The sequence below is a fragment of the Borostomias antarcticus genome (genome assembly GCF_949987555.1).
Source record: "Borostomias antarcticus genome assembly, chromosome: 5".
Classification (NCBI taxonomy): Eukaryota; Metazoa; Chordata; class Actinopteri; order Stomiiformes; family Stomiidae; genus Borostomias; species Borostomias antarcticus.
In genome coordinates this window covers 11127613-11145113 of record NC_140238.1, presented here as the reverse complement: position 1 = coordinate 11145113, position 17501 = coordinate 11127613, and the positions used below count along the sequence as shown (strand labels likewise).

Here is a 17501-nt window from a genome sequence, read left to right as displayed (position 1 = left end):
AGATACACACACACACACACACACACACACACACACACACACTAGGGCTGTCAAATGAGCTCAGAAATTATATTAAACTTTTTCTCCTAAATATTTTTTGAGAATCGAATATTATTTGATTATAGGTAATATATAATTTTGCATAGAAAATGATGCATACAGTACAATGGAACCACTTCTAATCACAAGAGGGCGCTCTTCGCGTATTGTCATGAACAAGCACCAACGGAATGTTCGTGTCAGTCTGTGTTCACAAGATTCAATTATTCAACTAACGTTAATACCCAGTCAACATGGGTGACATTTAGTGCAAACAGGGTCCTTTTATCAGGCCTATAGCCTAGCCAACTGAAAACAAAACAAGAGGAATAGCCTATAGTGCTGGTCCACTTAATCGTATTCAGTGCTTGTTTACAATGTTGCCTGCCAGCTGCCGAGAAGACCTCGGATTTTAAGGAAGTAAGGTAGGCTATTTCCTTGCCACCTAGATGGATATATACTGTAGATACAGTGGTTTTGCTGATTTTTGGCCATGTTGAAAAGATTGAATAGTAACGTAATGTGTTTTGGCATGATTAGATGGTGGGCGGGACTCGGGAGGCTGTGTGACACGCGCTGCTTTCCGGTAGCCAACTACTTGAATCTACATTTTGAAGATCAATAATACATTTTTCCCCAAAGTTGACGACTAGTTGCAAGGGTTGCAAAATTCTGTGAATATTCACAAACTTCCAAAAGTTCCAAATGGGAATTTACTGTATGGGAATTAACTGGAATAAACTGGAAATTGATGGCAATTAACAGGAATAAATTCTGTTTTCCAGTTTATTCCAGTTGATTACCATTAATTGCTGTTAATTCCCATGGGAGGTTTGTGAATTATATTCCCACATTTTGAAACCCTACTTGTATTACGCTGGTGCTTTCCACAATAATTTTTCGGCCCACGTGTTAAAATTTCGGCACATGGAAAATAGAGTGACGGAGTGACCGGCGGCTGATTGGTCGTTGGGTGGAGATGGGCGTATCCTCTCAGGATAGGGGGGGTTACCTTGGCGGCGATGGCGGCTGCCGTGATGTGGGAGGAGCCAAGGTGGTTGGAGGCCAGGCTGTTGCTCTTCCTCTCGTCCTCCTCCTCCTCCTCGCACTGCACGCCGCAGTCCTTGGTGTGGCGCGGGGGGGAGAGGCGGCGGGGGGGGGACAGCGGCGGCGGCGGGGAGGGCAGGTCCTGCAGGGCATCGTGGACGTCCTTCACCTTCACCACCGCGTCGCGCAGGAGGTCGATGGCGTGCGGCAGGGCTGGCAGGATGAACTGGAAACACTCCTACGCACGCGCATACGTACACACATTTATTTATATGACTGCAGTTATAGATGCGGATATAGACATATAAAACACACACACACACAAAAGCAAACAGAGGCAGTCTTACCTGGGAACCCTTCTTACTTCCTGGCAGATTAATGATGAGGGTTTTACCTCTAATCCCACACACAGGCCTATAGACACACACACACACACACAAAATGTGAGTAAAGACCTTGAATTAACAAGAAAGAATACGGCCCGTAGCAGTAGTGTGTGTGTGTGTGTGTGTATGTGTGTGTGTGTGTGTGTGTGTGTGTGTGTGTGTGTGTGTGTGTGTGTGTGTGCGTGTTACCTGGACAGCATGCCTAGAGGCGTGACATTGAGGGAACCCATGAGCATGGCCAGCGCCATTCCTGGAGCCTCACGTTCAATCACCTCTCTGGTGGCCTGTGGGATAACACACATCATACCATGTCACACACACACACACACAGCACCCATACAAATGTGCCTAAGCACACACACACACACACACACACCTCGGGCGTGACATCTCGCGGGGCAAATCCAGTGCCGCCAGTGGTCAACACCAGGTTGAGCTCCTTCTCATCACACCAGTCTACCAGCACCTCCTAGGCAAGGCAACACAACAAACACACACGCGCACACACACACACACACACACACACGTCACATCCCAGAACACTTTGTGGAAGATGTGACGACGGTGCAGCCCATTTGACAGGATTGAAAAAGAACTGCATAGGTATTTCAAGGGCATATTCTAATAGTATACACTGTATATGCAGAGAAAATCTTACAAGAGGGTGGAAAATCTCATTGAAGAAAAAAAGAGAGGTATAGAAGGAGCAGAGAGATGGAGAGGTAGAGAGAGCAGAGATAGAGAGAGAACACAGACCGAGAGTGGTAGAGAGAGAGGGGGGAGAGAGAGAGCAGAGAAAGAAAGTCTCACCTTTATCTCATCTACCTCATCAGGAACTATTTTATAGGCTGATATGAAGCCTCCCAGCCTGCAGAGAAACATCATTTTAGCTTCTTAGACAGAGAGAAGGACTGTGTGTGTGTGTGTGGGGGGGGGGGGGGGGGGGGCTGTACAGATATGGAAAATCTCCATTAGTAAGCTCAATCTTCTGCTTTTTTGTTCCATCCCCCCTCCCTCCATCCCCCTCCGCCTCTCTCCATCCCTCCGTCTGTCAATCCCCTCCCCTCGACCCCTCCCTCCCTCCATCTCCCCCTCCTTCTCTCCATCCCCCTCCCTCCCTACACCTCCCCCTCCCCCTCCATCCTTCTCTCCCTCCCTCAATCCCCCCTCCCTCCATCTCTCCATTCCCCTCCCTTCTTCTCTCCCTCCCTCCATCCCCGCTCCATCCATCACTCCCTCCCTTATTCCGTCTCCAGAGCTTAAAAGCTGTGTGTGTGTGTGTGTGTGTGTCAGGGCACTCACAGTGAGGGGTCATGGACCAGGTCTTTCAGGTTGACTCCACTACGGTCCTCAGCCAGGTTCCTAAAGCAGCTGTCACTCACTACAGAGGGAGGAGTGGGCAGAGAGGGAGGGACAAAGAGAAATGGAGAGAGAGAGAGAGAGAGAGAGAGAGGGAGAAGATAGGGGAGAGAGAGAGAGAGAGAGGGAGAAGATAGGGGAGAGAGAGAGAGAGAGAGGGAGGGAGGAGAGAGGTAGGAGAGAGAAGGAAAAAGGGAGAGAGAAACAAAGGGAGAGAGTGGGGGAGTGTAACATTTAGCTTCAATAATTCATCTTTCTTTTGGTTGAGTCTTTCTTTTTGCTTTCTGTCTATTCTATCCCTCCATCCTCCCGCCCCTCATCAACCAATAGTCACGCACGGGACCACGTGACAGCAGTGGGGGGGTGTCACGTGATCCAGCTCCAACCTCCTCCAGGCAAGTGCAGCTGAACACTTGTTCCCTTACTTCCTAGGCCTACTACTATATAAGCTACCACTGAAGTATAGGACCCAACAGCCAACATCTGTCCCTGGTCCAACCACAAGCTCCCAAATCAGATTTGATCTGGCAAAACAGCCGCAATCAAACGGCGGGATCAGCCTCGGGTTTCAGCACCCCCACCGCGGCGGACAGCGACCGCCCGGTCCGAGGGGGGCGGGGTGGGACGGGTGCATTGTGATAGGCTTATCCCCACGGTCGTGGGTCACGCAGCTATGCTAGACGACTGTAACTAATCATGTATCAGAGAGATTACTGTTGAATTGGAAACCACTGTCGTTAGCTCAGAGAGTAGCTATCCAGCTAGCTAGCCCAATACTGCTGTCTTCGAGGCTAAAGAAGCTCGCTAGACAGGGCCTTGCGGAATAGGACGAGAATGTGTGTAGCTTGCTAATGTTCGCTGGCGGGTATTAAACGATACTAAAGCTCGCCAGCTTCCTCGGGTTCCGAACAAACACGCCCGTGACATTACAGTTCTTAGTGAACATCTAAATCTCACGTCAACACATGTCAGCTCCATCCAGATAATATGCACTAAACGAATTTGCATTGATGCAACGTTAACGATTAGACCCGACTTGCTTGCTGTAGCTAGCTAGCTAACGTTAGAGGATGTCTAGCTATAGCTAACGTTAGAGTTTTGATCACGGATGTGTATTTTTATGTGTATTTTTATCTTCCATCCACCTCTTATCGGCCTCGCGAGCTTCTGACCCGGGCAGAATCTGGCTCGTGCCTGGCTGCTAAGCTAGCGTGCAACACATGATGAATAATTCATGTCACAGAACAGTTTACTACGATGAGAAATCGCCAGCGAAATATACCGTATCGTTCATCACGAATCTGTCATTGCACCTGCCCGCAAACTAACGACCGTCCTTGCTGCACGACAAATAAATCAGCTATAGCTACGTGACAATCGTCTGTTTAAATCCCAAGCTTGTTTGTGGAGGAGCCGATCGCTTTGACAGGCGAGAAGCCGAGCTGATCCAGCTGTGTTGGCCGCTGGCTGCACTACAGCGAGTCACGGAGGGAGACAACTCGGGAAATCAAACGCGAACGACGGAGAAAGACGCGAAATGATGAAACTGTGGGTGTTTCGAGACGATCTGCAATTTACCCGTGAGAATTCCGACTCGAATTTGGTGGTCGTGGTTGGTTAAGATCATCCCGTCGGCCGCCATGATCCCCTGCGCTCTGGCCCGCACTGGCAGAGAGACGAGAGCCGAGCGCATCAAACTCCTGGCGAGGGGAGGAGGAGACGCAGGCGAGACCAGAAAAGACGAATTCAGACTCGGATCATCTAGCACGAGTGACTGTATTATGCGAAACAATGAGCTTGACAAGTGATCTCATTCGTTCAGCTGAAAGGAAAGAGAAGCTGCATTCTCCTGCGATTGCATCTTTTCTCAAGTTTTATAAGAATGTTTCTAGATGTAATTGCCGTGACTGTCACATAGCTCTGACGATTTCACAGCCAATCATGTGACTGTCCTCATGTCTGTCTGACATCATAAGACCCTCCTACCACTGACAGACAGGCAAGAAGGTGGAAAGACAGGCAGGCAGACAAACAGGCCGGCAGACAGGCAAGTAGGCACACAGAGGCAGACAGTCAGATAGTTAGGAAAGCAGACAAAGAGATTAACAATAATCTTGACAGAGATAGACTTTGGGATGGGCAGAGTATTATAAAGACATGTTGGCCATCAGCATTTGAATATAACAACTCAAACCTACATTTCTGACGCTCTAATACCCATCTAAAGAGCATGGCACCGTTTATCAGTAGAGGCAGGTAGACACTAGATCTACAGTATAACATCATACAAATAATGTACTAGGCAGGCTCTCCTACAGACCTCAGAGACTGCAGTTCTATGGCCTACCTTCAGGGAACTTTTAGAATCCATGGAATAGGAGCATTTACAAAGCAAGTGAATATCTTATTTTTAATATTCTTTTGAACCCAACAAAAATTTAAAATTTCCTTCAGAACCTAGAGAGTACAGAATCTTCAGGACCCATGGACTGCAGAAACGTTAGACCCTTGGGAAATGCGGTCGACAGTACCCAGGAAATGTGTTTATTATAGATTTGTGAAAAATTATCTGGTTCAATTGAACACAACTGCATGAGAGCAAATCCATCCACACACGTAGAGTTGCAGATCACTTTATTGATCCGCTTCATCAAAGACAATGCCCAAAAACATAAAGTATGACAATCAATGATCAATCTTCATGGTAGAACTGAAATCTTGTGTGCCAATCAATGATCATATTCTTAATCATCATCAAAATTATAATCATTCATGATTAATCAGCATGATAAAAAAACATTAAAATTAGGTTTGGAAACAGACAACAAGGAAAGGAGCAGGTGAGCCAGGACTCAGGAGTGATCAGTATCATGACAAGGCAGGTCCAAACACACACACACACACACACACACATACACACACCTTTTATCCTTATAGGCACCATTATCTGGAATCACATAACTGGAGGCACAAGCATGCCCCCCCCCCCCCACACACACGTGCCCTCTCTCTCTCTCACACACACACACACACACACACACACACACACACACACACACACACACACACACACAGAACACCTAAAAAAACCATTAAAACAACTTCTTCAAAAGCGCAATGTGGCAGCAGAAATTAATAGCAGGAGGAAGAGAGATGTATAAGTTGTACAGGCTGTTGTAATGGTGGGAGGGAAAGAGGACAGGAGAGATATGGTATTTGGCTCCAAGAGGAGATTGAGACGACATCCTCAGGATAGAAGCAGAAAGAGCAGGAGGGGAGAGGAAAGGAGAGGAGGGGAGGGGAGATGAGAAGAGGGGAGAGGAAGGGAGAGCAGGGGAAAGGAGAGGAGAGAAGAGGAGAGAAGAGGAGGGGAGAGGTTGTTGGTTCAGAGTGCTGTAGTTCTGTAGTTCATTGTTCTTCGGGTTTTGTATTCCAGTTGAGCTTTGGAGGTCCTCAGGTATTTAAATAAAGAGCTGAAGGAGCAGCCCTCGTCCCTTCTTCCTCCCGGAGTGCATTCATTTAGTCCTTCCTTTGTTCCCTGTCCTCAGGGTGGGTTAACTCACACACCCTGTAAATACCCCCCTCACACACACACATACACACACACACACACACACACACACAATCACACACAAACACACACACACACACTCTACACACACACACCTCCTCAAATTCATACATAAACACTGGCACGCACACACACACACACACACACACACACACACACACACACACACACACACACACACACACACAGTGTATTTCTCCCCTCTGTCCCCCGGTCTACTGTTTGAGCAGTTTGTCCGCTTCGGGGTAGGTGGGGTACTTCACCGTGTCCACCCTCTCCTTCACCTTGTAGGACGGGTAGAGGCCCGTGCGACCCGTACGACGGTGGACGCCCTTCGAGTTGCCGTCCCAGTGGTTCCCGGCCACGCCAATCAGGTCCCCGGGCGCCAGCGCCAGCTCGTCGGCGCTGTGGGGCTCGTGGGCGTAGACGGCCTCCTGGTTGTGGGCGTTCTGGCCCCCGAAGTAGTAGATGTCGTCCAGGGAGTGGAAGAGGGCGGAGGCGTCGGGGTGCAGCGTCTGCATGATCTCGTAGGCCACGCGGCACACCTGGGAAACATACACACACACGCGGATGTACGGGCGTGCATGAACGACATAAGACACACACACACGCGCACTAATTCATAACAAACCTGCAAGACACACACTAACACAGCATTACACACACACACACACACACACACAGACACACACATACACAAGAACACACCAGAGCACCTACCTGAGAGGAAAAGGTGCAGACCAGGAAGTTTGTTCGGGACAGGAAGTGGATGTCGAGGATGACCCCTCGGAGGGAGTTCTCTGTGTAGCGGTTATGCAGTCCAGCCGACCACGAGATGGAGTTATCACTGATAAACTCGTAGTCAGGGTACCTGGCACACACACACACACACATAATAAGTGCATGGATAAGAGAATACTGTGATGGCCAACGGTTAATCAATACAAAATGTACTGTCTGTGTCATCTCAACTGAATGGAAGACTGTACATTTACAAAGATAATTGCTTGGGTTAAGAATTTGATTTGACTACTGTAGAGGTCTGGTACCCAAGTCCCTCATCCTGCTATGAGCTTAGCTAGGCCAGCTACATAGATAAGTATGTACTGTATAAACAATTCTTTATCTGCTTGTTGGTCGTTCTGACCTGGCCTACTAAGGTCGCTATGCAACGCGGTCTGTATAAGAATGCCTGTATGCTCTGAAATGATTTGTGCTGTACTGTACATAGCTTGGTTGAGTAGCCTGCACACATTGTCTGCCGGTGTCTGCCAATATCTTCAATTCAAAATGTATTGATTAATCTCACTCTTGGGTAGATGTTTACAAAATGTAGATGCATGCAGTCAGTGGTAAATATCCACAACAATACTTTCATATGTACATATATGTTCTACGTAATTCATATTCATTCTGCATACAGTAGTACTACTGTACTTTAGCAAAATACTCAGTCACCAAGTCCAAGGGAGGGAGAGGGAGGACAGATCAGCTAGCTCTTATTTCAAAACTGCCTTATCTGACCCAGACCCCTCCACACACATACACACACACGCACACACACACACACATACTTGATCTTGGCCTCCTGCAGCAGCGAGGGGTCGTCTGTCGCCAGGTAGACTCGTTTCTTGTCGACCAGCATGCGTCTGGCCAAGTGCTGGTAGTGTTCTTCCACGTGCACCATGTACTCCTCTATAGGGTGGAACGCTGCCTCTGTCCCAACCTTATCTGTCCTCCGCACATGCACCCTGCAGGACGTGCACACACACAGGTCATACATCAACACACAACATGGTGTGTGTGTGAGAGAGAGAGATAGAGAGAGTGCACACGTGTGGGAGAGCAATTTTATATGACCTATGGAGATCCATTCTATTTCAGCCTATACATGTCACCCCTTGGTAGCGTCATTAGGAGACACAACATTAATTACTATAGCTATGCAGGTGATACCCAGCACTACATTTCTGTAACACCCAGTAATTACAGCTTGATTGACTGAGTTGTAAATTGTACTACTGATGTAAATGTATGGATATAGTCGAAAGAAAGAGGCTATCTGTACACCAAATGCCAGGCTACAAACTAGGTTCATATTTGACTCAGATCTTAATTTCGAAACCCATATCGAGAATATTACTAAAACTTATTTTTATCACTCAAGAAATATTGACACGGTGCAACCTTTTATCTTACAGACTCTGAAACTGAAACAGACACTGAAAGGCTAATGCAAGCTTTTATCACTAGCGGGCTGGATTACTGTAACGCTCTCGTGTCTGGTCTGCCAAAGAAATCTATTAGTGCACATTCTCAAGAGTACAGTGTGTGTGTGTGTGTGTGTGTGTGTGTGTTACTGACCCTATGATGGGGTGTGTGAAGCCCAGCTTGGCGGTGGTGTCCTGGATCTCCTTCTCCAGCCAGGCCTGCGGCCGGACCAGGTACTTGATGAACTGGGACACCCACCAGACAGATGGGTCGCCGTGGAGGCGGTGGATGCGGGGCGCCAGGTCCTGGGGGATGGCCAGGGGCAGGTAGGGGGGCCGGGGGTGGAGGCTGTCCACAATGGGAAGCTCCACCACCTGGACGTCCCGGTCGTTAGTCTCACCTGGGGGAGGAGGAGGAGGGAGGGAGGGGGGAGAACATGTTGGGTGAAATAAGACTTGACAGGGGAGGGTGAAGATTAACGGGGTCAGAGGTTAGGGGTCAGGGTTAGAGGTGGCAGTTGAATCTGGCAGTTAGGGGTAAGGGTTAAAGAATACGTGGTACAGTTTGGAGTTAGAAGATAGGGTTAAGGTCAGGGGGTTGAGGGTCAGTTGGAGGTACAGGATAGGGTTAAGGTCAGGTGATGGAGTCAGTTGGAATTAGAGGATAGGGTTAAAGTCAGCACGTCGAGGATCAGTTGGAATTAGACGACAGGGTTAAGGTCAAGGGGTTGAGGGTCAGTTGGAGTTAGAGAACAAGGCGAAGGTCAGGGGGTCGAGGGTCAGTTGGAGTAAGAGGACAGGGTTAACGTCAGGGGATCAATGGTCAGTTGGAGTTGGAGGATAGGGTTAAGGTCAGCAGGTCAAGGGTCAGTTGGCGTTAGAGGATCGGATTAAACTAAGGAGTTCAAGGGTCAGTTGGAGTTAGAGGACAGGGTTAAGGTCAAGGGGCAAGGGTCAGTTGGAGTTATAGGACAGGATTAAGGTCAGGGGTCAAGGGTTAGTTGGAGGTAGAGGACAGGATTAAGGTCAGGGGTCAGTTGGAGGTAGAGGACAGGGTTACGGTCAGGGGAACAGGGGTCAGGGGGGGTCGAGTCAGAGATGGAGGATGAGAGCTCAGGGGTCAGCAGAGGTCGTACCTGCCCAGTGTCCGGTAGAGGCACCGGCGCGGTCGGAGCAGGTGTTGCTGAGTGGCAGGAACACGGTCTCCCAGCCCCCGGTGGCGTAGCGCCAGTTCTGGGACTCCAGGATCAGGGTGCGCTGGGTACCGTAGGCAATCATGAAGCAGTAGACCACATGGTGCAGCTGGCAGCCATAGCCACACCCCTTGTTAATGTTACACACCAGCTTCCTGGCCTGGCTGCAGTCAGCGGGGTTCTGGGGGGGGGGGTATTACATAATAAATACATAACATATATATTACATAATACATATTACATACTAATATCATATATATTACATAACATAAATAAGATAAATAATAACATAAACAAACAAAATCAGTTTGCATTCCAGCCGTGGCGATAACCACGATATCCCTACGCTAAAATGGAATGTTCGCACATCTTTTAATATCAATCCACCTCTTATTAGTAGCCTATAGATAAATGTTTACAAAGATGTGCTGAAGCATTGTCGTTGCCTGGCAACGTTCCCTTTTTCAACGGAAGTATCCGCAAATCATTAACAAATAGTTCCATTAAAAATAGATTTTTTTAAAGTTCGTATTGTCTTTCTTTTTGAAATATTGACGGATAAATGTGGCAACCGTTGTATAAAAGCATTATGGAACTCGAAGCCGTGGGATGTCACGGATATCGCCACGGCTAGCGGGAGTGGTTAGGCATGACCCGCAGCGGTGTGCTGTTACATCCCACTAGCCGTGGCGATATCCGTGACATCCCACTGCTTCTCGTTCCATAATGCTTTAATGTCTGTGCATTTGAGCATGTGTATGGGTGTATCTGTGTATTTGTGTGTGTGTGTCCATGTGTTAATGGGTCTATGGAACAACAGAAATAAAATGAATCAGTGTTTCAGTATCACTACTCGATTTACTGCTTTCACTGCCTATCTGTCTCTCTCTCTCTGTCTGTCTCTTTCTCTCTCTGTCTTTCTCTCTCCATCGCCCCCTCTGGTCAGGGCATGTACCTGCAGGTAGCTGATTCTGTTCTGCACCAGGTCAGAAAGGTCCTTGGCCTCCTTCTCCCTCCAGTCTCCCGCCCCGTCCGCCTGGCTAAGGTAGTACAGGTCTGTCATGATGGCCCTGGGTCACACACACACACACACACACACACACACACACACACACACACACACACACACACACACACACACATGTGGTATAAGAACTCCCAATCACTGAACGATAATCAATAATATGTGTGTGTGTGTGAGAGAGAGAGAGAGAGAGAGAGAGAGTGTATTGACCTCTGCTGGTGGCCCATGTCTAGCAGCAGTGTGTCTGTGTGTTTCTGCAGGTCGGCCATCTCAATGGCAGCCAGCTTCTTGACCTCGCTGCGGACGAAGTACCAGAGCTCTTTCACCCCCGTCTCCACCTTCCTCCTCAACTCCTCCTGGTTCCTGCCTGGCCCTGCACACACACACGCACACACACACACACACGCAGTTGGATAACATATAGGTTAATAGTACATGAAAGTAGAGCATTACACACAGATTATGCCTCCAGGAACACAAAGTATGTTCATGTATGAAACCCTTACAGAAACATAGTCAAACAATCCCCCTTCCTAAGTTCTTGCCGATAGCGCCCTTTTAATTCAGGAGGTCACTTCCTCCACTGAAAAAAAAAAAAGTGAACATATGATATCCTCTATGCACAAAGGCGGCAGGACACTGAAACAAATGTGTGTGTCATATTACAGCTGGGAACAGTCTGTCAGTCTGTTGGTGTGTGTGTGTGTGTGTTTGTGTGTGTGTGTGTGTGTGTGTGTGTGTGCCTGTGTGTGTGTCTCACCATCTCCAGGAAGACTGCGGTAGGAGTTGATCTGCTCCTTGGCTCTGATCAGCTGTTCCTCTAGGTGGCGTAACCGTTCTGTGTCCACCACACCCAGCTCTGCCTGGCCCTCTGGCAGCCTGTGCGCGCACACACACACACACACACACACACACACACACACACACACACATAAACACACACAGTGAGCTTCCCAGCTCACTAAGTCAGTAGAGCTGATGAGACTCTTAATCTCAAGGTCGTGGGTTCTCAGCTAAGCACTTCATGTACACGGCTTTACTGACGACGACTGGGAGGTGCAGTCGGTTACTTACCCCAGACAAATGTGCTTATTGTAAGACGCTTTGGATATAAGCGTCGGCTTAAATTACTTAAATGTAAACATAAGACAAAGGTGCCTGGTTCATGTACATGTAGAGGTGTATTGTCCCCCACCCGACAAAATCGGTCGGGAGGGGCTTTAGTTCGACCCGTATCCATTAGTTCGTCCGTTTGTCCGTCACACATGTACCTGAGCCCACCACTTGGAGATGCTCACCATAGTACATTTTTCCCATTCCCAATTACATTTTGCGTTGTTCATAAATAAACTATTTATAGCTTGAGGAATTTAGTTGCTCTTTTGGTGCTTGTTCTACATGTTACGACTCTCATAGGTTAGTATCCAGTTTACTGCAGGTATCTACAGTAGTAATTTACTAATAGTATTTGTGGGCACAATTACTATTAGTTGTAGTTGTTATATTTCACAAGATAGATCAGATATCTCTTGTTTAAATAGTTTGATCATGCTGGATAGATCAAGAGATAGAATGTATGTAATGTATGTGTGCAACCATAAAGAAGCTAGCCATGCCCTTTGGTCGGGGGTCTGTAGGGAGCAATTACCGAATTACCGATGCAGTAATGTGTTGTACACTCGGCCCTGTGACACCATCCTGATCTTGCGAGCTCACATTCACATGATCGACAGATGGTTCATCCAATCACCTGCCAAAGCTTTACAGACGGAAAAAAACATCTGGTGCGTTAGGTTATTATTCCCCCGTGCTTCTCAGCAATGTTTGTTGAGTTTTTAACGATTTGATTTTAGCTGCAGATTCAGGTAGTCCTGCCGTCCTGATGCTTTTAGACCTGACTGCTTCTTTTGACACTGTGGACCATGCGATCCTGATTCAACGCCTTGAGCAGTCTGTGGGCATCACAGGATCTGCCCTAAGTTGGTTCAAGTCCTATCTGACCGATCAGAGCTTCTCAGTGCAGTTAGGACATTTCTCCTCCGCTACCGCCCCTCTGATCTGTGGAGTCCCTCAAGGCTCCATCTTGGGCCCCATCTTATTTTTACTTTAGATGCTGCCCCTAGGCTCTATTTTTGGAAAGCACGGAATCTCCTTCCACTGCTACGCTGACGATGTCCAAATCTATCTGCTCCTACGGTCCAAAGGCAAGGACTGTATGCAGCCATTACTGGACTACCTGAGTGACGTCAAGGCTTGGATGTGCTCTAACTTTCTAAATCTTAATGAGTCCGAGATCATCCTTCTTGGACGACACGCTCCCTCAACCTGCTCTATCGATGCCCTGGGCCCCTTGAGCTCCAACATTCGTTCCTCTGTGAAGAATCTTGGGGTGGTTTTTGACAGTGATTTTAAATTTGATAAAAAGATCAGTGCTGTAGTAAAGAAACACTTTTTTCAACTGCATCTCCTAGCTAAGACCAAGCCCTACCTCTCTGCTACTGACCTAGAGAGGGTGATCCATGCCTTCATCACCACTAGACTCGACTACTGTAACGCCCTGTATGTTGGCATGGATCAGTCTTCCCTCAGCCGCCTACAGCTTGTACAGAATGCTGCCACTCCCCTCCTCACAGGCAAGAAAAAGTGTGACCACATCACGCCAGTCCTGGCCTCACTCCACTGGCTCCCGGTCCGCTTTCGATTTTAAACTCTTCCTAAACGGCCTGGCCCCTCTGTACCTCTCCGAGCTCCTGCATTGCCACACCCCAGCCAGAGCCTTAAGGTCTGCTGACCAACTGCTGTTGAAGGTGCCTCAAACTAGACTTCTGGAGGCGACAGGGCCCTTGCGGTAGCTGCCCCCAGGCTATGGAATAGCCTGCCCCTTCATATTAGACCCTCCCAGACCCTTGAGTTTTTTAAATCCTCCCCAAAAATCTCCCTTTTCTCCCTGGCGTTTTAACCAGTCTGTACTCAAGCCTTGTTCATGTTCAGTGTCTGTATTGTTTGCTGTAATTTCCTTGTTTTGTTGTGAAATGTTTTTATCTAGGACCTACCTTGGTAAAGCACTTTGGTCGACTGCTGTCGTTTTAAACGTGCTCTATAAAAATGTTTTGATTTGATTTGATTTGTCGAGTGCACGCTACAATTCATGTGCTCAGGACAATGGAAATGCTTGAACCACCTTGTGAGCTACACACAGCCATGCCACGACTGCATGCCTGCAAGCAAGCAAGTAAACAAGCATCATAGTAAGCAAATAACAAAGCAAGTCCACAAGAGCATTATGGGTGAAGCAGGGGAGAGGCCCAGTGTTCAGAACCTGTGTCATACTACTGTACACTGAACCTTTTGGTAAAGGTGCGAGCCGTCGGAACATTTCACATTTGCAGGAACAGCATGAACACTGCATCTGCTCTGTGTTTGTTTCATGCTTGATAAGATGGATTTTCTGCTCAGTGACTGAGCAGAGCTAGGTCTGTGGAATGTGACATCCTCCAGGATGAGCGTGTGCTGTTAGCGTAGCAGTCAGCAGCCCCTGATGCTCCTGCTGACCAGCTGCTCTCTACTGTCCAGGACTGGTGTCTTTTATGGTCAGAACAGAAGTGACCACTCTGTTATCCAATACCTGTTCTCCTATGTATAGGAATTACTCTGAATGAATGAATGAATGAATGAACGAACGAATGAATGAATGAACAAATTCATTAAACTGATGTTTAAATACAAAGGTTTAAAAAGCCCATTTGGCCACAACCATCACATGTATCACATTGTTGAGGAATTCACACACAATAAAGTTGTGGTCCTCGTCTGTTAAATAATAATAAGTGAATAAGGATAGTATTTAGTGTACTATTATATTTGTCATGACTGGTTTTCGAATCCTGGTCAGTGATTGGTACTTCCGGAATCTAGGGGGCACCAATCAGTAAAGGCTTTTGCGAGGTTGATGCAAGAATGGAGCATCTGGTGGGAGGAGGGGTAGGAACTCCGCTTCACGTCAACAAATGCTCACAGCACAATAGTTTGGCAGCCAGGAGGTGCACGGGCAGCAAGCAATGAGCAATTCCCCTGCTCGCCCCGAGCTTGCAGGCGAGGGGTATTGCGATATGCGGAGCCCGCCCACTCAGTGCCATCCGAGTAACTCCACTCCTGGGTCCAGTTTCATAAATTAGCCTGACCCCTGTGTCCACGTCTGACCCAGTAGCTGCATGGTGCTGTGATTGGTTAATGTGTAGCGGAGTCTCCCCCTCCCCTCCCCATTCATTCTAGCATCAACCCTTTTCGGGATGAGGCACTCTCACGCAACCTCTCATTGCTGCTACGACCTGTCACTCTTTCACTTTTGAAAATGCCATTTTTGCCTCAGAACACTAGCTGGGATGGCAAAGTGGCACAGATTATGTAGCATGCAGAGCGCAGCGATTCAAAGTAATATTTGAGTCTGGAGAGAGACTAGCTTGTAATGTGTGACATGCCAGACATTTAAGGAGAGTCATTTGGGCGGTTTTCTGGATTTCCAGAATTGCAAGTAGCCAACCACATGACTAACTGATAGTCCTCGGGGCCCTTGTTGTCCGTACAGGCCTTTCTGGTGAGTTACAGTCAGCTAAGTTAGGTAAATCGTGTGTTCTCTCATAATTTAGAGAATAGAGCAACTAAAAGCCACGTCTCCCTATCTCACTAACTATTTCCTACATTACAGGATACACTTTACAGCTGTTTATGGATGCCGCACTCCGGTACCTGTAACAGTTTATAAGTTTAAATATAAGTACACACACACACACACACACACATACACACACACACACACACACACACACACACAATCAGACACACACACACACAGACACACACACACACACACACACACACACACACCCAACGCACACACGCAAAGACAACTCTTTAGAGGATGGTATAGGTGGGTGTGTCCCACTACCGGTTCAGACAATGGCCTGCTGGGATATGTAGGTCGACCGCATCAATGACATGTAGGTTACATGGTATCAGCTTGTGGGAGTAAGAAAAGAAGGTGTGTGCGTGTGTGTGACCTACGGTACCTGAGCGTCTGGGCCATGCGTCGCAGGTCCTCGTTCTGCAGTTTGAGACGCTCCAGCTTGGCCAGGATGTTGGCCAGCTCCCTTCCGGAGCGCTCCGGGTGCTCACTGTCCCGGACCAGGTGGCCCCCGATGTAGAAAAGCAGGGTGCCCCAGGCCAGCAGGATCAGCATCACCCAGCGCCACGAGCCCCCCCACCCCCACGCACGCATCGTGACCTTATGCTGGGGGGTCACAGGCTCACAACCTGGGGAGGGAGGGAGGAAAGGGGGAGGAAGAGGGGAGGGAGAGAGAGAAAGAAAGAAAGGGGGAGGCGATAGAAGACGAGGGAAGGGGGAGGAGGTGGAGAGAATGAGGAAGAGGGGGAGGAGGGGAAGGATGGAAAGCGGAGGAAGAGAGAGTAGAGTAAGGGGGAGGGTAGCGAGGGGGATGGGGGAGAATAGGTAGAGTAGGGGAGGGGAGGAAGGGAGAGGGAGGACAGATCAGAGAAACCATAACTCTTATTTCAAAACCACCTTATATAACCCAAACCCCTCCACACACACACACGTACACGTAGACTAGGGGTGTCATGGTGTGGATTTGGTCCGGTATGGAGCTCCACTGACGTAAGGTTAGCCACCCTTTAGCTAGCTAGCCATCACCACTATAATTTTCAGGAAACCATGAAGCAATTCACTTTCAGACACATATACAAGAGTTAATATATATATTTAAAAAATATGTTTTGTATAAAATAATATAAATAATATAAAATAAACATATAAATAAAATAATATAAAATATAAAAAAATGCCAGTTACCTGTGAAATGTTATCCCAGTTTGACGACTGTCAAGTGTTCTTTTGTTTGCACAGCCAAACGAAGCACAGAACTCGGGCATTTTCCCGGAGTGACTTTTACTGACTGAAACTGCTGAGGAGAGCAGTTGTCACGTGACAGCGGTACCGGACCAATATGGCGGCCGTAGTTTACGCCGTTCAATCCATCATGAGTCATCTCATGTTTATATCTATGGTGGCAACAGCCACTCCTCAGTGGCTAGGTTAGCTGTTAATGTTAGCTAGGCTAGCTAGCCACGGGAAGCTATGGCCATAACCCCCCCTCTCCTCCCACTACTTTCTTCACGTGAATTAAAACTGAAATCTGATTCCTCTAGACTCGATCTGTGCTGCATGCGCATGCGGAGAGGCAAATCACAGACACTTGTTTGAGTTTGATGAGTGGGTGCTGATAAGTTAATATTAACTAAATAGATAAAACAACGGTGGGGGCAGAAAACAACAGTGTGGCGGTGTTAAAGTAATGACTGTGAACACCGAGAAACACCGGTAACACCAACTGCAACAAGCCCAACGTACACATCCACACACACACACACACATACACACACAGCTACTATGTGCTTTTAGACACAGTTGTTCTCAGTGTACCATCCAGCCATAGGATCTTCATCTTGCTTTTCTCAGTGTGCCCTCCAGCCATAGGATCTTACTTTTCACACAAGCTCCACACAGGCCCCATACGGGGCACCACAGAACCGCTGTCTTTAAATGGAAAGATGAGAGCAACGTTTCAAGTGGGCTTAGCCTAACAGCTAGTTGGGGTG

At 47.9% G+C, this 17501-nt stretch overlaps 2 protein-coding genes across 8 annotated transcripts in view; both read right to left on the bottom strand.

Moving 5' to 3' along the window:
* Positions 1-4661, bottom strand: part of gphna (gephyrin a) — a 28276-nt gene extending 23615 nt beyond the window's left edge. For 3 of the 7 annotated variants that reach the window (XM_084438592.1, XM_084438591.1, XM_084438594.1), the window contains exons 1-7: positions 4410-4660; positions 2775-2853; positions 2283-2340; positions 1849-1941; positions 1662-1756; positions 1434-1500; positions 1052-1324 (exon numbers count right to left, since the gene is read on the bottom strand). In XM_084438592.1, coding sequence (XP_084294718.1) covers positions 1052-1324; positions 1434-1500; positions 1662-1756; positions 1849-1941; positions 2283-2340; positions 2775-2853; positions 4410-4524 — 780 coding nt within the window. In that variant the 5' untranslated portion in view covers positions 4525-4660. Of the gene's footprint in view, positions 1-1051; positions 1325-1433; positions 1501-1661; positions 1757-1848; positions 1942-2282; positions 2341-2774; positions 2854-4409 lie in introns of all 7 variants that reach the window. The other 4 variants (XM_084438589.1, XM_084438590.1, XM_084438593.1 and 1 more) reach the window with 3 other exon arrangements.
* A 1956-nt stretch (positions 4662-6617) lies between these two features.
* On the bottom strand, positions 6618-16104 carry fut8a (fucosyltransferase 8a (alpha (1,6) fucosyltransferase); the record flags this gene model as incomplete). The annotated part of the gene is made up of 9 exons (XM_084438901.1): positions 6618-6947; positions 7123-7273; positions 7977-8153; positions 8767-9013; positions 9749-9986; positions 10761-10875; positions 11040-11202; positions 11590-11708; positions 15896-16104. 9 exons carry the CDS (start codon positions 16102-16104, stop codon positions 6618-6620), a joined length of 1749 nt encoding a protein of 582 aa, XP_084295027.1.
* Positions 16105-17501: the final 1397 nt, after the last annotated feature.